This window comes from Neoarius graeffei, chromosome 10 (genome assembly GCF_027579695.1).
Source record: "Neoarius graeffei isolate fNeoGra1 chromosome 10, fNeoGra1.pri, whole genome shotgun sequence".
NCBI classification, from domain to species: domain Eukaryota; kingdom Metazoa; phylum Chordata; class Actinopteri; order Siluriformes; family Ariidae; genus Neoarius; species Neoarius graeffei.
In genome coordinates this window covers 24832393-24857114 of record NC_083578.1, presented here as the reverse complement: position 1 = coordinate 24857114, position 24722 = coordinate 24832393, and the positions used below count along the sequence as shown (strand labels likewise).

The following is a 24722-nucleotide window of genomic DNA, read 5'->3' as shown; positions in this document are numbered from 1 at the left end:
AAAAACGATAAAGTAAAAATGTAAACTCTTGTTCAATTTTGTTTTGCATGCATGTCAGACTGCAGGCCGGCACGGGTGGCAGCGGGAGCGGCAGCAGCAGCAGTCTGAGGCGGGTTCACACCACGCCCAACACCATGACCAACCTAGTCATGCCCAGCGCACCAGGTCCCAGCGAGTGCCTCATCTGCTCGGAGCTCGCCCTGCTTGTGCTCTTCTCCCCGTGCCAGCACAGCGTCGCCTGCGAGGGTGAGCACACACACACACCAATACACACTCAATATTTATACATGCAGTGTTGCTTGTCAGGGTCAGGGCATGCATCTATGGTTTGTCCAAGAGAGATTATCCAGAATTAATGGAGTATTGGTCCTTTATTGGTGTCATCGAAGCCTCTAATTTTCTGGGAAGGCTTTCCACTTGATCAGGGGTGTCAAAAATCTGTCACATGCAATGTGTAAGGAGATGTTAAATGGCTCATGGCTTCCTCTCAGTAGCAATAACAGGCCATTTTTTAAAGTAGTTGTCATCGTGTAATGTATCAAATTAAAGCGCATGAAGATCTGAATTGAAAATTTGTTGAATTTTGTAAATATGTCTTTAAAAAAAAAAGCTATGAGCATTTGAAAATCCAGTGTTTTATAAAATTTCCGTTTCTGTCCATTGCCCCGGTCACAAACCGGCAGCCATTTTCCATTCTTGAGAAAAACCTCAGTCAGAAATTAATAGAACCAAAAGCCAAAAATAAACAGATTTGGTATTTTGAGTATCAGGTTAAGAGTTACAGATAAAGGCTTCATCTTGTCCATCACAATTATGCACCGAGAAGGCTTAAAAGTAATGCATCAATGAAACTGGTCCATCCTTTGTGTTTAAACATAAAAGCCAGACTGTAGCGGGTATGTTACGTTCACTTTAAATTGTCGACACCAAGCATGACTAATGACGGCGGTGCTCGAATGCGCTGTGTACAAGAAGGTCAAACGTTTGTTAATTCTCTTCGAAACAGTATCACTGATATATTTATACGCCTTCTCATTTGTTTTTTTTTTTTTTCTCCATGAAAAATATTTGAGGAAAACCATTGATTTTCAGGAAGGATACAACATTTTCCTCAGTGATCCAATCTTTCATGGGCACCAAACAAAGTGTTCAGCCGATTTTATTGGAAAAACAAGTCAACATGAGGGATTCGACCACTCGGTGGGAATCATGAGTTTCAAGCTGATTGAACCGACCGTGAGCGAGCTGGAAGCAGCAACAAAACACATGGAGCGGTGACGAGTGTCACTAAAAAACACAAGATCATCACATCACCGCACAAAATTAATAACACTGGGGAACACAATTTTTGTTGAGTTAGGTCTGACAGCTGTCTTTAGCTAATTTTTGGGTGCGGAATCCAAAACTGATCTCAGTTTTTCTCCATCACGTCAAGTCTTTGAACTATAGGATCCCCGTTTTCTTAAAAAATATGAAAAATACTGTACTTAACAGATATGTGCTTGTTTTATAAAAATTTACAAATATTGACATACAAGGCGGCACGGTGGTGTAGTGGTTAGCGCTGTCGCCTCACAGCAAGAAGGTCCGGGTTCGAGCCCCGGGGCCGGCGAGGGCCTTTCTGTGCGGAGTTTGCATGTTCTCCCCGTGTCCGCGTGGGTTTCTTCCGGGTGCTCCGGTTTCCCCCACAGTCCAAAGACATGCAGGTTAGGTTAACTGGTGACTCTAAATTGACCGTAGGTGTGAATGTGAGTGTGAATGGTTGTCTGTGTCTATGTGTCAGCCCTGTGATGACCTGGCGACTTGTCCAGGGTGTACCCCGCCTTTCGCCGGTAGTCAGCTGGGATAGGCTCCAGCTTGCCTGCAACCCTGTAGAAGGATAAAGCGGCTAGAGATAATGAGATGAGATTGTCATACAATGAAATATGAAAGAAACAGGCAATGTTTATTTAACACGTTTTTACAAAGGATATGGCTACTGTAATTATAATTGTGTGCAAGAAGAAGAAACCTTTATTCGTCACATGCACACTTCAAGCACAGTGAAATTCATCCCCTGCATTTAACCCATCTGAAGCAGTGAACACACACACTCAGAGCGCCCGGGGAGCAGTCAGGGGTCAGGTACCTTGCTCAAGGGCACCTCAGCCCAAGGCCGCCCCACGTTAACCTAACCACGTGTCTTTGGACTGTGGGGGGGAAACCGGAGCACCCGGAGGAAACCCACACAGACACGGGGAGAACATGCAAACTCCACACAGAAAGGCCCTCGCCGGCCGCTGGGTTCGAGCCCGGAACCTTCTTGCTGTGAAGCGACCGTGCTAACCACTACGCCACCGTGCCGCCCGTGCAAGTAGTTAAGGTAAAAATTTACGTTTATAGCTCTTTCTGGAGTGTTCAACTTGAGGACTATCGCGTTTGATGCTCCAATATGTACATCCCATCTACCCTGATAACGTTCTTCCATAACCTTCAAATAATCTTACTACAGTGGAATTTTGCTTATCTGGAGGGTAAGCTGTGCAGAAAAAACTTGACATGCTAGAAAAAAAACTGACTGCAATTTTGGAATCAGCATGCCAATTTTAGTTTTAATCAGCATAAAAATCTAACTCAATAGAAAATTTTTTAAAAATTGTTCCCCAGTGTAATGTATTCCGTAAATGTTATTTATGCCCCCACTCCGAAGGAGGGGGTAGGGGTAATACTGGTTTACGACCTCTGTCCATCTGTCAGTATCTCCATCCGTCCAAAACACCCTTTCTCTCAGCAACCACAAATCATCGCCACTTGGTACCAAACTTGAGCTTGGAGTTCTGTACCGTGTGTACCGTTTTCAGGTCTGTCGCACATCGACTTCCTGTTTACCGACTGAATGTATTTACAAAATATAATGTGAATTTGCAAAATTTTTCTAACACTTCTTTTTCTCAGCAACTACAAATCACAACTGCTTGATATTTGGTACCGAACTTCAGCTTGGGGTTCTATACCGTGTGTACCGTTTTCAGGTCTGTCACACATCGACTTCCTGTTTACTGACCTGAATGTATTTACAAAACCCATATAGGGTGGATTTTGACGCTATTTCAAGAAGCAAAATGCTATTTCAAAATGACAGTTTACCAGGATGCTGTTTGAAATCCCTGGGGAGAGACACTGCTCTTTACTTACTTGTTTCAGGGTGAATTATTTGTTGAAGTCAACATTCATAATAAGCATCCTGTTCCTTTGATTGCTTGCATTCTGATACAAGTGAGAGCGGGGGGGATATGTAAGTGAGCAGCAGCTCACAGTTGATCTTGTTTATTCTCAAATCGACACTAGTTTTATGTACACTTTTAAACGTCTTTAAAGGCCAAACGAAAACATGCTGTTCTCCCATACAGACGTATGGGAGGTTCATCAGCGCAGCAGTGTGCTGTCAAGCCTGCTGTTAGCCAACGTATGACAGGAGGCCTGCCAGCCAACACACTGCAATTTTTCCTTTCAGGGCTCTGATTGGATGCTTGCAAGAAAAGGAGAGAAATTACTCGGTCATTGATGTACCTAACTATAATGGACCAATAGGGTGCATCAGTTGCCCCCTAAAAATGGAAAGTTCCTCCGATCATGATGCATTTTTGTTTTTATGTTCCTTTTGGTAAGAAAACACACTGGGTGAAATATTTTGACAAAATTCAAAAGTTTAATGGTGGCACCAGGAGCTCAAAGTTATGGAAAAAGCTGCTATTTTATGACTTTTATGACAAAATTTCGATCACTTTTCATGAAACATTATGGCACCTTATAGAGTATACCAAATATCTTAGGCAGCTGGGCCATAGAAGGCTCACGCTGCATGCTGCACGCTACACGCTACACGTTCACGTGAAGAACCGGACCCTGGGCCATTAAACTTCATGCTTGGATGTTCACGTGTTGCGTCTGTTCTACTTTGACCGAGTAACCAACAATACGGACTCTTCGGATGACGACGATTGCCTCATTCTGCTTTTACTGAGACAGAGGAAGAGAAAAAGGAACAGAATTTGGAGCCGAGAACACTTCCTTCTGAGAGAAACCCGTGGTGAATTTCACCGAACATTCTATAATCTGCTTGACAATCCCGATGAAGAACTATTTTTCAATTATACCATTCAATTATATTTTTTCTGAAGTTTTCCCCTGAAAGCATAGCGTTATCTCCCTAGACCCGTTCTGATTGGCTGGCGCGGCGGTGACCGCATGCATTGACTGGAATTTCCATCTTCACGCCTAGAAAAAAGTGTGCATGTTCATTTCACGCTTCACGCGTGAAGTGTGCAGCGTGCAACGTGAACGCCGTTCTATGGCCCAGAGCAAGTCATGCTACGTTTGTCCACTTTTCTTTACACGCGTGTAGCGTGTAGTGTGCAGCGTGCAGCGTGAACCTTCTATGGCCCAGCTGCCTTAGATACACATTTTTAGTACATATTCTAAATATATTATCAAGCACAGTTTGAGTTTTAGCTGTTCATTGAATCATTGTTCATCTCATCTCATTATCTGTAGCCGCTTTATCCTGTTCTACAGGGTCGCAGGCAAGCTGGAGCCTATCCCAGCTGACTACGGGCGAAAGGCGGGGTACACCCTGGACAAGTCGCCAGGTCATCACAGGGCTGACACATAGACACAGACAACCATTCACACTCACAGTCACACCTACGGTCAATTTAGAGTCACCAGTTAACCTAACCTGCATGTCTTTGGACTGTGGGGGAAACCGGAGCACCCGGAGGAAACCCACACGGACACGGGGAGAACATGCAAACTCCGCACAGAAAGGCCCTCGCCGGCCACGGGGCTCGAACCCGGACCTTCTTGCTGTGAGGCGACAGCGCTAACCACTACACCACCGTGCCGCCAATCATTGTTCAACTACTTTTAAACAATACAAATGTATTATGAATCACATTAATGCTTCTCAATCCCTTGCAAAGGTTCTTAACATGATCTCTGGGTCACAAGAAATCAATAAATGGAGTCCAACATTGTGATTCAAACCTTACGCGAAAACATAAAATAAGCGTTTTTTGGCAAAAAAAAATGAACCTCATGGTGCCACCATTAGACTTTTGAATATGGTCAAAACATTTTACAGGATGTCTTTATTGGTGAAAAGGAACACCCAGACAAAAAATGCATCAGATTTTATGAAAGTGAGGGCAACTGATGCGCCCTATGGACCAAACTCCTTAAAACAGATCGCTAACTTCAAAGACTTGCATTAGGTTTTTGTACAATGATAACGGTTTAAAAAAAAAAAAGTTAAATCTGATGAAGTGTTGAAAGTCACTGCAGAGAAAATCTCATTCTTCTGCTAATGTTTTGTGCACACTATGTAACGCGCGTATCAGTCGTGGGATGCCTTCATTTAAAATCTGTCTGGATGCAAATGGGCATGTAGCTACTGCAAGTATGTAGTGTATAGAGACAACACTAAACAAACGTGCACATATTTACATGGTCTCTTTCAACGGCTGTTCTCTTTAGAATGCGCTCACAGAATGAAGAAATGCATCAAATGCCAGGTCACCATCACCAAGAAAATACGGCAAGGTAAGACACATTCAGCATTTGAATAGATCTTGTGTGTGTTAAGGCTTGGAGTCTGGGTGTGTTTCCAGTCTTCATGTGTTGCTGATCATTATTAACTACTTTTTTTTTTTTAAGATTTTTTTGGGCTTTTTTCACCTTTATTATTGGATAGGACAGTGTAGAGACAGGAAATGAGCGGGAGAGAGAGACGGGGAGGGATCAGGAAATGACCTTGGGCCGGAATCGAACCCGGGTCCCTGGATTTATGGTATGGCGCCTTATCCACCTGAGCCATGACGCCCCCATTATTAACTACTTATTAACGGCGCATGAGGTCTTTACGGGAAAATATCAGACCGATGTCTCGACAGTACGGACCGAGCCGTACAAAAAGACTGAGATGAGGTCTGATATTTTCCTGTAAAGACAGAGCAAGTGAGGTGAATAAAGAGTTTATTATATGGCTTTTTTAAAATTTTTTTATTTCTAAGCTTAAAATAGACGGTCATTATCAGGCTTGTAGTCCTCGAGTCCGACTCGTGCCCTAATTTTAAAGGGGAACTGAAGTCATTTTTAAACTGGCTTTATTTCTTAATTAACGTCTTATTCAATTCCGTTTTCGGTTTTAGTAACCTTATATTGTGACTCGTATTGGCAACTGATTGCAATTAAATATTAGACTTATCGGCCTATTTGGTTTTTAGCCATGTTTAATTTAGCTCATTTTGGTCCACAGCAGGCGTCGCTTATCCGCGCGATCTTCACGAGACTTGTGCGAGACTTTGAAACGTGACATGTCGGTGCCGCCATTTTGAAAACTGTTTTCCAAACGAAATATTGCACAAAAATGAGTTTAAACGACGATTACTGCCTACTTTTTTAAAACTTTCCTGATTTGCTATCAAAACAAACAAAGCTTCTGGCTTGATTACATCAGCGTTCGAAAGAGGGCGCACACGTCTTTTGACAACGTTGGCAGACGTCGGTCACTTTCCCTGTGTCCGAAATCGCTCCCTACTCACGATATAGGGCACTATATAGTGAGGATGCCATTTTGTAGTGCTGTCCGAAACCTTAGTGAGGATTATTTACACCCTATATAGTGCACTCAAAGTATCCCACAATGCATCATGAAAAGTAGCGTACAACCGCTGGTCACTAACCAAAGCAATATATCCCATTATGCATTGCAGTCGTGCTGAAAGAAATCAAATTAAAAAAAAAAAGTCTCAAATTTGATTGAATAAAAGGCAGCGGCAAAGAAGAAAGTATTCAGCCTTGATTTAAAAGAACTGAAAGCTGCAGGTACTTTGTATTGATTAATGTGGGAAATGCGCTCAGTATAAAATGTATTTATCACAAAAATACATGCGTATATTTATTATTTTGAAAACCCACCAGCCGACTGATCTGGCACGTTTTAATTGTGCGACAGTAATGGCGTAAATACCAGCGTGACAGATTAGTGTCCGAAAGCGTTTTTTCATTTTACCAATGAGCTCATTGTATAGTCCTCTGTATAGTAATTCCCTATACAGGGAGTAGTGAACGAGTGAGCCATTTCAGACATAGGGTTTGATTTCCGCTGTACGTTTTACTTCAGTCCTATGATGTCTCGCACAGGTCTCAACGAATCTCGTTTACAGCCATCGCTTTGACATACGGACTGATGTATTACATAGCATATTTCAAAACACTTGCTATAGCAGTGACAAAATGGCAATCAAAAATGCATTCCTATATTTAATAAAATGAGAGATAGAATTTTGATAATCAAAAAATTTGCCTTCAGTTCCCCTTTAAGGACTCGTGACTTGACTTGGATTTGAGCGCTGATGACTCGGACTCGTACATTAACTGCATTCGGACTCTTAAATTGGAGAAGAGGACTTGGATTTTTTCATTATTTTTTGTAATATGCCACAATAATTTGGCCTAAGATATTTATATGTGGCAGATCACAGAATCCAGGGACACATGTCGGCCCGGGGGCATTTTGAGTTATTGACAGATTCAGAAAGTACAGTTTCTAAGCTTTCCAGTGATGCCTTCCATGTGGAGATCTGACAATATTTGAAGAATGTGTGGCCTTTTGAAAGTGTATACCTCTTAAAACAGAAAAGGGAGAAAATCGGCCTCAAAGTTTTCCATCTCAGTTACTCTGGGTGCAGGTGCATTTGCATGACATTAAGGAAAGCCCTACCCCCTACGAGCTAGCACGACGCTACTTTCATGTAAACAAAGATCACCACGTCAATTTTCCTTCCATGCAAAGTATGCCCAACACAATTATGAAGTACAAAAATAAGTCCTAAAGTATACTTTAACGTTTTGTGGTTGAAAAATTACTCACACCGTAAGAAAGAAAGATAGCACGATGATGACACAACTAACACAACACTAGTTTCATGTAAAGCCTCGGTCACAACTGGCCGTACAGTACGCGCTCCTACGGCCGGTCTACATGCAAAAAACGCAAGAAACACACGGAGAGCGCGCGTGTGAAAAGCACGAGAGCGCGCGTGTGACGTGCTGATTTTCGAGCCGCAGACCGGCCGCAGAGGTTCTTTGTCATGTCAAACAAACTCTACGGGCGCTTATGGTTTTTTTCAGGTTGCAAGACAAACTTACGGCCAATGCGCGTCTTTCTCCGTGAACAAAAAAAAAAACGCAGCGATTTGGGAAACGCCAAAAATCACACGGCCAAAAAATCGTACGTCCAGTTGTGACCTAGGCTTAACCAAACCACAACACTCTCCGTTACATGCAAAAATAACCACACAGCCTTAGATTAATAAACTTACCCCATCAGAAAGAGAAATGGCGCCTTGCACACACCAATGCCTCCGATGGAATGTAATCCTAGAACGGTCCGTGTATCATCCGATCATTCAAGTATTCCATTCAATCTGGAAAACGAAGTTGCGTTTTTTTTGCTAGAAATGGTTATCTCCGATGTAAATACCGTGTGTCTGTTTACTTCGGTCAGCTCCTCTGCGCTCTGGTTAGTAACTCATTCCATAGTGAAATCACACGCCTGTATGCAGTTAAGTAGCCATGCGCTCAGCTCGGATCATACAGCTGATTCGCGGAAAAAAAAAAACAAAAGACTTAAATCATCATGTGAATGGCCCATATGGTAATTTACCCACACCCCCCAGCAGGCTACAGTCCTGACAAAAACGAGACAATTTGCAACAAAAAATGTATGCTTTTCCAACAAAACAATCTATTATCTGAAATACTGATTGCATTCTTCAAGATCTCAACTTGCACATTATGGAAAAAAACGAAAATCACAAATTTTGGAAAAAAATGCTTCTTTTGCGATTATCTCGGATTCGTTTCAGCCGACATGTGTCCCTGGATTCGGTGAGGTGTCACATATTTACATTAACTTTTGTACGAATTTCGTGCAAGAGTGTTGCACCTGCGCATCTTGGCGCGTGCATCAGATAGTCTCGGGCGCGCTCCAGACAGCGCACGTGCCAAGCGGATTCTCTCTCGTGTGAGCCATAAACGGCAACAGCCACCGTCAAATGGTGCAGTTCTCGGACTCGACATGAAATTTTCTTTAATGACTTGGACTTGAGGGCGGCACGGTGGTGTAGTGGTTAGTGCTGTCGCCTCACAGCAAGAAGGTCCTGGGTTCGAGCCCCGGGGCCGGCGAGGGCCTTTCTGTGTGGAGTTTGCATGTTCTCCCCGTGTCCGCGTGGGTTTCCTCCGGGTGCTCCGGTTTCCCCCACAGTCCAAAGACATGCAGGTTAGGTTAACAGGTGACTCTAAATTGAGCGTAGGTGTGAATGTGAGTGTGAATGGTTGTCTGTGTCTATGTGTCAGCCCTGTGATGACCTGGCGACTTGTCCAGGGTGTACCCCGCCTTTCGCCCGTAGTCAGCTGGGATAGGCTCCAGCTTGCCTGCAACCCTGTAGAAGGATAAAGCGGCTAGAGATAATGAGAATGAGATGAGATGAGACTTGGACTTGAACACTGGGGACTCGGATTCGAGGTTTAGTGACTCGACTACAACGCTGGTCATTATAATGAGGCGTGACGCTGCTTTCAGTCACGTCATATTTGTAATGTAGTTGAGTCACGCATGCAGAATAAACGGCTAGCGGTTTCTGAATGCTCTTCGTTGCTTGTTTCTTGAATAACTTGGTGACTCGTTTGTCTTTTGGGTGTCGGCCATTTTTGATTTCCGAATAATCTTCTTGTTTTTCTTTGTTCTTTGTTTTTTGCAACATTGAAAGCCGGCGCCTTGGAAAGAAAGCCCTTAATCGCCCACGGGCATTACGGGGAAAATACTGCCCGCCAAAGAACCAATCAGAGCGGACGATTTTCCTGGAAGTAGCTCGTGCCATATACATAGCTGCCAACATTCCGAAATTGTAAATAGTAATACAAGGTTGGGTACTGAGTCTTGGTGGGGGGTCGGGGGGGCTTCGCCCCCCCGCCGCCAAAGCTTTCTAGCAAAACTACCCTGAAAAAATCACACCAAAACAAAATAGTTTGACAAAATTTATTCTACAAACTAAACTATCATCTTACATTAATTTGCAAAGTTCTTTTCAACAGTGGAAACAAATTTACCTGGAACTAGAATACATATATCATCAAAGCAATTTGGCACAGATCAAACATAAAAGGAACCTCTTGTAATCAACACCAAACATAAAAATGTCTCAAAACATGCTTGGCACAAAGTGAAACAGCTAAAAAAAAAAAAGTGTCAATTTCAACTTGCTTCTTCACATGACTACAAATCAAACAGAACAGAATCAACAACACACCCCGGGCATCAAATCGTGCCCGCCAATCACAACGCAAGGTTTTTGTTTGGATTCTTTGGGCGGGCTTTTGCAGGAGTGACGACAAGGCTGCGCGACGCTGGAGAAAGCGCTAGTGAACAGCGCTCGTTTGACTCCGCTTTGGAATCAGTTTTAGAAGAATTAGGAGTTTTCGTTGAAACATGAGCAGGAAGAGGCTCTCCGCTCATTCCATGATCGCTGAATCTTCACCAAAACACTCGACGCTCCAATGGTGTCCCTCTCCACATGCTGTTTGTTTACCCCACAGACATACAAACATAGACGCCGCATTGAGCTGGTGGCCCCGTTGCTGGGATACGTCAGAGTGTCCGCCATATTGGATGTGGCAAATCTTCCCCGTAAACCAATGCAAGTAAATGGACTGAACTTCATAAAGCCCCTTTCTACAATAATATTTAACTCGATGCCTTTTATTCACCCATTAAGACACACACGTATATATTTGGGAAACAAACAGGCATCAAAACAACACATATAACTTGTAATGTGATGGTTATAAATAGTGTGCGAAATACCCTGTCCACTGCAAACTAGCGACAGATGCGCGATAGATAGCTCAGGTAAGCTAATCAGTCAGCATACCGCAGCAAGCTACCAAAACCTGAGGCCACAATAACCAACCTACAAGACTGAATATGATAAATGATGGAAATAGTGAATGAAAATAAAAATGTGCTGTTTTATTTATTGAGTCACCACACAGACCTACTCTCGCTGAATAAAGTGAGCTGAATGGCCGCCAAACTGAGTTCGGCCAGGTTCTAACGTCATACCAAAACAAAATACATCACTGATTCCTTCACATTCAGAAAGGTTAAAAACATTCATCATATGTTCAAAAACGTCCATCATAGTGTGGCGCTGTATTCTCTAATTCTCACTGCTTATAACTCTACACCTACCCGGTGGAGATGAGCTGGGAAACTGAAGACTGAAGGAACAGTATTGAAAAGTATTTTTCCAGTCTCACCTGTGAAAGGTAATCCCATGTGATCTCGTTCGGACGGTAAACCTGCTGGTACAGTTAAACGCAGCACATGAATGAGGCATCTTTATTCTCGGCTACTGTCTAGACGCTATACCAGAGACGGTTGAAGAATCTCCACTTTGCCACATCCAATATGGCGGCGAGGATGACGTATGATTCTACACAGAATGCGGCGTCTATGGTTTACCCTCCCCCACTGCTTTCTGTCGCTCTGACTACGTCACAGTCACTGTTGCGCTGATTGGTCAGAGCGTTGGCCAATACGCACAGAGACAGTTTGAAAGACAACGGGTTCAAATACGAATCCCACCGGTGATAGACTTTGAAAATGACCCATGAAAACTGGCAAAATCGTATTTTATTGTAGTAAATTCGTATTTTCGTAATCAAAACGACAAATCGTAATAAATACGATTTATTCGTAGTAGTTGGCAGCTATGCATATAATAATGGTGGTTAAGTCTAGATCTGATAGCATAATCTGTCTTTCTCTTGCAGACCAAACGGAGGTAGACAGCAGTCCAAACTCTGAGAGCTCGGAGCAGCACCATCTGCTGGAGCAGCTGCAGTCACGCTACAGACAGATGGAAGAGCGCATCACTTGCCCTATCTGCATCGACAACCACATCAAGCTCGTGTTTCAGTGCGGCCACGCCTCCTGCATGGAGTGCAGCTCCGCTCTCAAGACCTGCCCCATATGCCGCCAGAGCATCCGTGAGAGGATCCAGCTCTTTGTCTGATCACACAAACATGGGTTTGTCATGGCTTACTGTTAGATGGCGAGGGAGGGAGGGAGGGCTTTTAGGTTGGGGGTGTAGGATGTGTTGTATTTAATCAATCAGCCTGCCTTCTCCATCATCATTGTCCAGATTCAGGAAGCCATGCCCACTCGTGTGAACTTCACCGTTCATCTTTCTTTCTTTCTTTCTTTTTTTTTTTTGGTGGGGTCATGTGTGCACCTGCCTTGTCAGGTCATCAAAAAGAAAATGCAGAGACACAATCCTCTGAGGAATCATCCACAAACAAAACACCAGTCATTTCCACTGCAACTCATCAACTGCTTTCTGTGAGATTTATTCCTCTTATTTGATTTGTATTTTTTTTTTCCCAATTATTTACCGAGTCTGACTCACTGTAGCTCTGAGATGTTTACAGACTGACATTATCGTTGGATTCTCTGTGAAAAACCATAAACCTCTCCACGGATGTAGAATCATTACAGCTGGATGCACAGCAATATGAATGGAGGTGGGCTATTTTGTAAGTCATAGACTGCAGCTTTAAGTTTCACATTGACATACCGTACAGCACCTCCCAAATCCCTCCTAGTCGACCCTGACAAGCTTTCCACAAGCGAAGGATTATACAATGCATGCTGATATGCATATTATCTCTATGATATATTGTGACATGGATTACATTTGTGGTGTTCTAAGCCGATCAGTCTTTTTTTCTTTTTTTTTAATTTATGCGTGAAGGCATCCTGGAGCTTCAAGGTCAAGCCAAGAGGGCCGAGCAAGGAAACTCACGGCACCACTACACGTTAATTTATTCATTATGGTCAACGAAAGGATAATTCGCCCAAAAAAAAAAGGTCATTTACTTTTCTTGGAGATCAGTTTACAAAAGGACCTTTCCTTTAAGAGAATACAAGACACTAAATTGAAGGATAGGACGATCTGAAAGATGTCAAGCATTAAAACAAACATTTGATCCAAACATGTTCCTTTTGTAAGCTTTACGGAGGAAAAGTGAATGAAATCTGATGGATGAGCCACCTCATGCCATGTTTTTGAAAGCGTGGGCCCTCTGGATTGACGATTCTCATAATAATTTATGTCCTTTGTGTTCGTGTGGTTCAAGGAAAAAAAAAAAATGGTGATCCGAGATCAGGTTTTGGCTTTTGTGTCATAATTAATACGGTTAACACGTTCATCTAGAATAAGCTTATCCTTGATCTGAGCTGGGACTTTTCAGCGAATCTTTTAATTAAATCATTCAAAGTGGGACGATTTTTTTTTTTCTTCCCCCTGATCTAATTTTGTACATTGGCTGTTGAGGACTGCTGCTTAGTTTACTGATGCATTATGGCAGGAAACTGTCCTGTCCTGTGCTTTCGCTGTTTACTAAACTGGGCAAACACTATACTACGCCTTCACACTTGGATATTAGTCAGTATCCAACCGTTATTTATTTTTTATCCCCCCCCCTCCCAAGAGTTAAAATGTAAATTGCATCAGAATGGCAAAAAAAAAAAAAAAAGAAAAGCGTATGCATTTGTCAAGAAGTGTCTTACCATTGTCAATCCAGACCAGCTACATGACGTGTTTTGTTCTAGAAGGGCTCACTGTACGCATCGAAGAAATCTATTTTAATTGTTACTATTTCATTTTTGTATTATATTCCATGTCAAACAAAATGGGGTTTTGTAGATTTCCATATTTGGGCTACTTCAATATTATGATGTACATATATATTGGAATGTCAGTAACGAGATCCTGCTGCATCACAGCTTGAGCATGCTAGCGAAGTAAAATGAATATCAGTGCCAAATTTAACATGTCAAAACAAATTAAGTCACAAGTTCTTCATACAAGAGTATGAAGTCTTTTTGTGAACTTCTCGTGAATTTTCATTACGAGTTCACAAAACTTGAAGTTTTATTATCCCCCTTCAGTTCTAAAAAAAAAAAATTATAATAATGATGTTTGGTAACATCAAACCTAGGAAAGCCTTCCTGTCTTCTTTGAGTAGATGAAATAAGAAATATGTACTATAACCAAACTAAACGTTCTGAAAAAGCCACTCGGCAGAGATTAAACACCAAACGTAGTGTCATATTAACCAAGTTGTCTGATTTTGACATGTTTTAAAGCAAGATGTGAATAGCAGGATTGTGTAAAATGCCTTGTGTTTCGTGTTGTAAAGTGTGTTCTTAACCAAGTTGCTGGTTTGGTGGGGGGAAAAAAGGCCCTTTTTTTAAAGGGAAGGTTAGTCCTTTTTTTTTTTTTTTTTCCTCCCCAAACACTTTCATTGTCTTGATGGTGATAGCAGTACATACAGTAGTTTGTGTAAAAGTGGTCTCGAGGTTGTATATCAGCTTAGAACGGCATTAGAAATATTCAACCTAATTCCACGCCAGAAACGATCAATATGTTCAATTGGCATGTTCGTAGTGAGAATTACGTGTGAGTTGGCAGCAGATGTTGGAGGGCAATAAAGACGTATGCTATGATGATGATGTTTAAAGGTTATTTAAAGTGTTACTGTTGATGTTTGTACAGTTCAGCACGCAACATTCTGATGTTGGCCTTACTGTCCATTTCAGGGTTTTTTTTTTTTTTTTTAAGTTTTACTGTACAAAATATTTTGCAATAAATATGGAACTGTTTTATAAGGAACAAATTGTACTTTAAAAAATTTTTTTTTGAAATCTTAAATGGAATATTCTGGTGCATTTCATTTTATCAAGATATGAGAGCAAGTGAGGATTTTTTTTTTTCTTTTTAAACCAGGTAACGTTCAGACACATTACATTACATGACGGGCATTTAGCAGACGCTCTTATCCAGAGTGACATGCAACATACCTGGGGAGCAGTTGGGGACTTGTTCAAGGACACTTCAGCCATTCCTGCTGGTCTAGGGAATCAAACCAGCAACCTTTTGGTCCCAAAGCTGCTTCTCTAACCATTAGGCAATGTCTTCCTGCATGTAAACTGTGTGAAATGGTAATAAAAGGAGGGCCATTTCACTAGCTTTAGTGCCACTGTAGTGCAGTTCAGACCAAGGTGACATACAGAAAGGAATTACAACATAAGGTCTTGCATTAGAAGGCTTGTCTTTACAAATTGGCGTTTCATCCACAGATAATTTCCCCCTATTTACAGCTATAGGAAAAATTAAGAGACCACTTTTAATGGTGATCTCTGTGAAAAGTGGTCTCTTAATTATTTTTTTTCCCCATAGCTGGATTTGTTTGCATATACAACAATTATGTGGAACGAACAGTCTGTCCAGTTAAAGGTAATTTAAGGCATTTATAAAAATAAGTGGGCGGCACGGTGGTGTAGTGGTTAGTGCCGTCGCCTCACAGCAAGAAGGTCCTGGGTTCGAGCCCCGGGGCCGGCGAGGGCCTTTCTGTGCGGAGTTTGCATGTTCTCCCCGTGTCCGCGTGGGTTTCCTCCGGGTGCTCCGGTTTCCCCCACAGTCCAAAGACATGCAGGTTAGGTTAACTGGTGACTCTAAATTGAGCGTAGGTGTGAATGTGAGTGTGAATGGTTGTCTGTGTCTATGTGTCAGCCCTGTGATGACCTGGCAACTTGTCCAGGGTGTACCCCGCCTTTCGCCCGTAGTCAGCTGGGATAGGCTCCAGCTTGCCTGCGACCCTGGAGAACAGGATAAAGCGGCTAGAGATAATGAGATGAGATAAAAAAATAAGGCTATTCATGTTTAATGTATCGAAAACAACAGCATGATGTGGTGGTGCAGTGGGTAACATTACTACGTCATTCCTCTTGGGTTCGATCCGGAGTTTGGGTTACTGTCGGAGTTCCTGTGCATTGTCTCCCTAAAACATGCTAAGAGATGGAATGGCAATGATTAAATTGTGTGCGTGTGTATGAATGCATTCAGTCATTCATGCCCAGCATTCCCTGGAGAGGCTCTGGATGCACCGTGACCCTGATCAAGATAATGCAGTGACTGAAAGTAAGTATTATAACCAATGCTAAATGTAGAACACATGGAGAATCAGTAATTGTTCTGGGCGGGACAAAAAAAGTCAGTATTTTCAAACTCTGAAATTAAAATATTTGTCAATAGCTCATCATATTCCAGTCAAGTGTGTGTCTAGCAGTGAGCAAAGCACATGGTATAGATCTGTGGTTCTTAAACTATGGCCCAGGACCCCTGGGGGTCTGTGGTGTTTGTTTGTTTGTTTGTTTGTTTGTTTAAAATAACCCTATCACAACACATGATGATTAAAATTATTATATCATCAAACCCTTAGCAAAAAGAAGTTTAATCAAGTGTGCTACAAGTATACTTATTTTATACTAAAATCGAGGAAGTGTACTTGAAGGTTACTTCTTATAAACTAATTCTTGATGCACTTACAACATAGTACAGGGAAGTATACTTGGTTTATACTGAACCAAGTATAAAAAAGTATAAGTAGACCTATATCAATACTAAGACTTACACTTATACATTACTTTAATACTAAAACTTATACTTGGACCTAAGTATACTTTGTAAATCTTTTTGCCACAAAATAGGAATGCTTAGCATATATCTTGCTTCAAGAGCACAATAAGGTCAACTCATTAATTGACTCAACGTTTAATTTATATATTTATACTATATGTATATATTATATTTATAATTTATATTACATTATATTTTATATATATATTATATTTATAATTTATATTACATTAGCTGAGCTATACAGCTGGTAAGTGATTAGGGAATCCAACCTGATCAGAGGGCCCCTCTCACCCCCTCCATCACTCCTTCCAACTGCTCCCATCAGGCTGGCGCTACAATGTACCACTATAAACAAAAAGTCCTTCATCCCCTCTGCAGCAGCCTTACTCAACAGCACATGATGAACATTACCAGCCAACCCAACCGTCAACATGCATGTCTTGTTTAATGTCTTATTATAATTCTGGAGATTAACACTTAGTCATTATGTGTACTGAATTGCATTATCTTCATGTACCTTACACTTCATCATACACAAAAACAGGAAAACAGAAAAAAGTTTGGCTTGACTTTATTTATTTAACTAGTCCCTTTCAAAAGGGTTTGGCAATGGTGTTATGTACAGTGTGTCAGCTGTTTCAACAAGGACACATTTTGTTTTGATCATGTCAGGCGAGACAGCATGAACAGTTTCAGTTTTTTGAACATCATATACAAAATGACTTTGTACATTTATTTGCGAATCTTTACATACAGGCCTGCCTGATTTACTAAGTACGTCAACTAAAACACAACATAGTTTGCGACATGGACAAAAAGCAGAGATTTCATGTGAACATATTTGTTTAAAAACAACCAATTCTATAATACAACAAAATGTACCATCTTTCAAGTATGCAGCACTGTTGAATCTCTTCTTTAGTCTGTCATAGGTTTTACTGTGGTACGTAACTCCATCAACCAAAAAACGGTTGTAAGACCAAAAGCAGTTACTTAGTTTCCCACACAGCTTTTCAATGGCAAGCCTATATGACATTTTTATACTGGTTTCCCTTAGCAAAAAGTAGTATACTTAAAGTTCATTTTGTAAAGTATTCTGAAGTGTACGTATAAGTATATCAAGCGTACTACAGGCCATGTACTTCAAGTGTACTAGAAAGCATACTAATTTAATACTTCTTCGGACTAAATTGGAACATTTTAAGTTTATAAAAGTATACTTCAAAGTTACTTTTAAGTTAGCAAAAGTACTCTTTAAGTACTCTCATCTATACTATATCTATACTGTAAATGTACTTGGTATATCCCTCTTGTATACTTACAGTATATAACTAGTACAATGGCAGTACATAAATAAGTGTACTTATGATATACTTCAAGTACACAATAGGGATATACCAAGTGCATTGATAGTATATAAATGAGTATACTTGAAAGTGTACTTTTGTAAACTTAAAACGGACTTGAAAGTATACTTTTATAAACTTAAAATGTTCCAATTTAGTCCGAAGAAGTATTAAATTAGTATGCTTTCTAGTACACTTGAAGTACATGGCCTGTAGTACACTTGATATACTTATACTTACACTTCAGAATACTTTACAAAATGAACTTTAAGTATACTACTTTTTGCTAAGGGAAATATTGCGTTATATAATCCCTACGGTAGAATAAATAGGATATTACACAGTTGCACAAAGATATGAAGTTTATCTTCGAGTGGTGAACATATTCACGAGTGAGCAAAGCGAACGAGTGAAAATATTTTCAACATGAGAAGATAAACTTCAGATGTTTGAACCACCGTGTGACATTCTCCATATTATATGGACACAGCCACAAAAAAAAAAAAAGTTAATCGAAAGAATTTTAATTTTGAACTGGTTTGCCATTTTAACAACACATCCAGTCAGCGGGAAGACACTGGGAGTGACATCATCAGAGTGAAATATCGGGAATTATTATAGATACGACATTTTATTCCATCAAAAACAAACATTTTTTTCGCAGTCCGCTTTCCATCAAATCTTGTGCTCTGGTTGGCTGGCGAGCGGGTCCGTATCCTACGATACGGACCCCGGTTATGGGCCTCTGGCGACTCGCTCGTTCACAACAAACATAGTAGCATTTTTTGTCAACATTTATCTTTTTTTTAATATAAGATTTATTTATAAGATTATCAAAAATCTTATAAATTTTTGCCAGCATTTCTCAGGAGAATAGCATTAATTTTACATCATGGATAGCGATAACGACAGTGTTCACAGCGAAAGCGAATTTTACTACCCTGAGGAAGATGAAATAAAAGAAAACATTTCAGGAGAAAGCTAAAAACCTCTAACTGTTGCTAACGCTGAGCAAAAACATGGCTGAATCCTGAATGACTCAATTTTGTATAAATAGGGGACTACATAGGTGGCAAAATTTAGGTTTTTTCCTGCCATGGAAGTGCACTTGTATACCGAGGAGGAAGCAATTTGTATTACAGCCGTGAATGAGGATTCAAAATGGCGGCTCGGCTCAGTTTTCCCTTTCGGGTGCTCTCGTTTTCTGTTAGGATTTGGTAAAGAAAAAAATAAATATATTAATTTACCAGCTTAAGGTCGGTCCGTATGGTGAAATACCGTGACCTTGGCCTTGAATACTGACCTCGGCCCAGAGGGCCTCGCTCAGTACTTTCAAGACCTCGGTCACAGTATTTCACCATACAGACCTCCCAGCTGGTAAATAACATATTTATTCTATTCCCTTCAAGCAGGTTTCATTCATTTGATTTGATAGCATGCAATATTGTTAGCATATCACTTATCCTACCTGCATTACATCACTCTACCCAATGGAGAATGAGTGTTGAATATGGCTCACGATATTGCATGGTTGTCAAGACAACATGACGCCACACATCGGAGCTGATGTGAATATTCAATAAGAGTTTTCTGCTGCACATGCGTAGAAGCATTTCTTTGTTCGCCAGGAAAGAGAAAGCTGCGTTGAACACTCGAAAGGCTACCAAAACTTCATTAGGTATTCTTCACGCACATTTACAAGAGAACATACACTACCGTTCAAAAGTTTGGGGTCACCCAGACAATTTTGTGTTTTCCATGAAAAGTCACACTTATTTCCCACCATAAGTTGTAAAATGAATAGAAAATATAGTCAAGACATTTTTCTGGCCATTTTGAGCGTTTAATCGACCCCACAAATGTGATGCTCCAGAAACTCAATCTGCTCAAAGGAAGGTCAGTTTTATAGCTTCTCTAAAGAGCTCAACTGTTTTCAGCTGTGCTAACATGATTGTACAAGGGTTTTCTAATCATCCATTAGCCTTCTGAGGCAATGAGCAAACACATTGTACCATTAGAACACTGGAGTGAGAGTTGCTGGAAATGGGCCTCTATACACCTATGGAGATATTGCACCAAAAACCAGACATTTGCAGCTAGAATAGTCATTTACCACATTAGCAATGTATAGAGTGGATTTCTGATTAGTTTAAAGTGATCTTCATTGAAAAGAACAGTGCTTTTCTTTCAAAAATAAGGACATTTCAAAGTGACCCCAAACTTTTGAACGGTAGTGTCCCAACGGACATCGAAAAACTGGAAAAGAGACACATCGGAGAGATCAAACTTCCATGCTAGTGAGCCACTGTGACAATTTGTAAACAAACATGGCTGCCAGGTTTGCTTTGTTAAATATGAAAGACTTTGAGAGAGTTTTGAAAGAAAAAGGCGTGTTGAACGCCTGAAAGGAATGTGGGTCATCTTCGACTTGTTCAAGATCATGCTAGCTGAATGGAATATATCTGATATCACTCAATGGAAGGCAATATTATTTAAATAGGTCATGCAGATCCACGATGTAAATTTTTCAATATGAGAAGGAAAGACTTCATCTCTTCAAGCAAACGTGGTGATGTTACGAGCCATTCCACTGAATCGGTGCCATTTCCGTCCCTAGAAAATTATATGTATAAATGCACATAAAAATGTAATTTAAAATGCATTTCCTTATTATGCAGAATGTCCTGCACATTGATCTGATTTCAAATTTAAGAGATATAATTGTAAGGATTAATAAAAACTACCTAAAACACTGAAAAATAGCATGTGTTACCTGTCCCCGCACTCTAACTTTATACTTAACTATGAAATATTATGATTAAAATCCTTCAGAAACAGTATTTCTTTTGCACTGTTGTGTGACTCCATATCCTATCCATAGTTTAAATATATATTTTTCATAATAAATCCACAATATCTTAGTTAAAATACACATTTTAGTCATGTCCCTGGGTTTTCACTCAGTCCTGTTACCCAAACACATTACCCCATCTGACAAATTTGGAACGTTCCATAAATCACATGCTCAACAGGAAGTTCCATCAGTTGTGTCTTCTGAAGGCCATGGGAAGAGTTAGTTCTCTCATTTACTTTTCTGTATATTTGATGATTTTTTAACTTTGATAAGGTCAATGTCAACATACTGTCCTGTTACTTAAATTATTTCTTAGATGATATTTGTTTATTTTAAAAATACACATTTTTGGTAAATCACTAGAATGTGCTAAGTGTGGTCATGCTATTAGCGATGACGCCATGTAGCTTAATTCGATGTATTAGCTAATCCTAGGCTAAAAACTCAGTCCTGTTACTCATATAAAGAGTATGCAGCCATCTTTGACTTCCAAACCTTGTAAAAAAATAAATAACGTAGCCTGAGGTTAACCAATACACATTTTGAATAGTTAAATATGTGTGTTGTTATAATCAGTGTTGAAAAGACATAACAAATTAAGTTTAATTTGGGAGTGGTACAACAAGCAAATGGCACCCATTCGGTGGAATGTCCCTTATTATTATATAGACATTCACAAACAAGAAGTACCCAAATTTATCAAAACAATTCATTGATATCCTCACAAGTGACCTATAGAGATCTATGTCACGGTTTTGGTTCTCCAGGTCCCGGATGTAGCTCGTATGAAAAATACGAGTGGTGTATTTCTCAGTAAAAGACTCGTGTAGATATAAAATGCTTTCGCTCACATCAGTAGCTAAAATTATGAACATCTGAATAATGAACCAAAAATTTGAATAGTTGGAGATGATGCAAAGGATTGTGGATTTTTTTTTTTAACAGTTAAAAAGATCCCTGGCTGTAAAACGTTTTAGAACACAAATGACAATGCAAATTCTTGCACCAGTGACCTGAGAGCTAAGCAGAAATGCAGCCTATAGACTAATGCTTCTCCATCCAGATGTGTGTGTTTTTTTTTTAATTAATTTATTTTAATAGCTATTAGGTCAACAGTTGATTAAGCTAAATGAATGCTGTTTTCTTGTTTTAGTAGACTGTATGACATTGTTGTTAAGACACAGGTGTTCAAACAAAACTAAACGTGTAACATCAGACCACCCAGGACTGGACCACTGACGGTTAACACTGTCAGTCTGCAAAGCAATACGCCTGAAATCATGTGCCTGCCTGCACCACCTGTGTTCGTAGACCATCAAAACGCACACAAACGTAAACTACAACTAGATTGATGCAATTAGATTAAATTCTGTTTAGCCTGGATTACTGGGTAGATCTATGTATCTGTACAAGCGCCCTTGGGTTGGTGGAACGTGCAATATAAATTAAACTACTTGTGTCTATTTAACACATCCAGGTTATTATATTTAAGACCGGGCACTCCAGATAGAAACAATTTTGGTCACGTAATTTTTTAAAAATATATATTTGTGGATAAATTGCATCTATAACCATGTCTTTTCTTAACCTGCAGTAATAAAAATCTCGAAGAAGCCTTAAAGTGCTGCCCAATCAGGCCATGTCATATATCTTTGAAAAGCTCTTTTCTAATCGGCCATAACGTTAAAAACCACCTGCCTAATATTGTGTAGGTCCCCCTTGTGCCACCAAAACAGTTCTGAAGTGTTGAGGCATGGCCTTCAGAAGACCTCTGAGGTCTTGGTATCTGGCATCAAGTCATTAGCAGCAGATCCTTTAATGGATCGGACTTGTTTGTCCAGCACGTCCCACAAATGTTCGATTGGATTGAGATCTGGGGAATTTGAAGGTCAAGTCAGCACCTTGAAGGACTGCTGAAAGAGGTTGCTGCCATTGGGGAATACCGTTGCCATGAAGGAGTGTACTTGGTCTGCAACAATATTTAGTTAAGCGGTACATGTCAGAGGAACATCCACATGATGCGTCAAAATATCATCCACATGAATGCCAGGACCCAAGGTTTCCCAGCAGAACATTACCCATTGCTTCTGCCGGCTTACTTTCTTCTTATAGTGCATCCTGATGCCATCTCTTCCCCAGGTAAGTGATGCAGACACCCAGCCGGCTGCATGTTGTAAAGGAAAACGTGATTCAGCAGACCAGGCCACCTTCTTCCACTGCTCCATGCTTCAGTTCTGATACTTATATGTGCATTGTAGTTGCTTTTGGTGGTGGACCAGGGGTCAGCATGGGCACTCTGCAGCTATGCAGTAAACTGCAATGCACTGTGTGTTGATACCTTTCTATCATAGCCAGCATTAACTTTTTTCAGCAATTTGTGCTCTTCTGTGGGATCAGACCAGACGAGATCGCTTCACTGAGCCCTGGGCATCCATGACTTTGTCGCCCGTTCACCGGTTGTAGGAAGCTTGGACCACTTTTTAAAAGCACGGCATACCAAGAACACCCATTTTGGAGACCTGCTGTTTTGGAGATGCTCCGACCCAGTGGTCCAGTCATTACAATTCGGCCCTTGTCATCCATCCATCCATCCATTAATTATCCTGTTCTACAGGTGGGGTACACCCTGGCCAAGTCGCCAGGTCATTGCAGGGCTGACACGGAGACAAAACAACCATTCACACCTACGGTCAATTTAGAGCCACCAATTAGCCTAACCTGCATGTCTTTTGGACTGTGGGGAAAACCGGAGCACCCGGAGGAAACCCACGCAGACATGGGGAGAACATGCAAACTCCACACAGAAAGGCCCCCACCAGCCGCTGGGCTCAAACCCAGGACCTTCTTGCTGTGAGGTGACAGTGCTAACTACTACACCACCGTGCCGTTGGCCCTTGTCAAAGTCACTCAAATCCTAACAGTTGCCCATTTTTCCTCCTTCCAACACATCAACTTCGAGAACTGACTGTTCACTTGTTGCCTAATATATCCCACCCCTTCACAGGTGCCATGGGAATCATTATTTACTTCACCTGTTAGGTGGTTGATTCTCCACCTTTTTGGGAACAATTTCGTAACGATTTGAGAACGTTGTACTTTGGCTTACAAAGTCAGCCTGAAAAGTGTGACTTTATTCTCTGCTTCAAGTTCAAAATAGATGCAAAACAACATCTCCGAGTCCATGAACGTGGTAATGCAGATTGACAAACTTCTAAATCTACATGTATTCTATATACAGTAGTCATCAACTAAATGTTAGCTGCTTATCTGGAACTTTTAGGAATTTTATATACTGTCTAAAATTTCTAAAAGTTCCGGACAAGCAGCTAATATGAATAAAACAAGGGTGTAGGCTACATACCATGTTATAGCTATATGTACACTCACAAGCCACTTTATTAGGAACACCCATCCATGTGCTGTTTTATGCACTTATCTGATCACCCAAGCCCTTGACAGCAGCACAATACATAAAATCATGCAGATAGAAATCAAGAGCTTCAGTTAATGTTCACTTCAAACATCAGAATGAGAAATTGTGATCTCAAAGTGTGACTTTCACTGTGGCATGAGGGTTGGTGCCAGATGGACTGGTTTGAGTATTTCAGAAAGTGCTGATCTCCTGGGCTTCTCACACACAACAGTCTCCAGAGTTTACACAGAACGGCACGAAAAATACTGAGTCAGTGACAAGTCTGTGGGTGGAAACGCCTTGTTGATAAGAGAAGTCACAGGAAAATGGTCAGTTTGGTTCGAGCTGCCAGGAAGGATATAGTAACTCAGAGCAACTCTTTACAACTGTAGTGAGCAGAAAAGCATCTCCGCATGCAACAGCAAAAGACCACATTGGGTTCCACTCCTGCCAGCCAAGAACAAGTTCCTATTAAAGTCTGACTGCTTTTCAGATTTTTCAAGTGTAAGTCATAAAAAGGA

At 40.8% G+C, this 24722-nt stretch overlaps 1 protein-coding gene across 2 annotated transcripts in view; it reads left to right on the top strand.

The window, feature by feature from the left end:
• Nucleotides 1–14784, top strand: part of mib2 (MIB E3 ubiquitin protein ligase 2) — a 212687-nt gene extending 197903 nt beyond the window's left edge. For both annotated transcript variants that reach the window (XM_060931604.1, XM_060931605.1), the window contains exons 17-19: nt 59–246; nt 5515–5580; nt 11878–14784. In XM_060931604.1, coding sequence (XP_060787587.1) covers nt 59–246; nt 5515–5580; nt 11878–12119 — 496 coding nt within the window. In that variant the 3' untranslated portion in view covers nt 12120–14784. The remainder of the gene's footprint in view (nt 1–58; nt 247–5514; nt 5581–11877) is intronic.
• The last annotated feature ends 9938 nt before the right edge of the window (nt 14785–24722 follow it).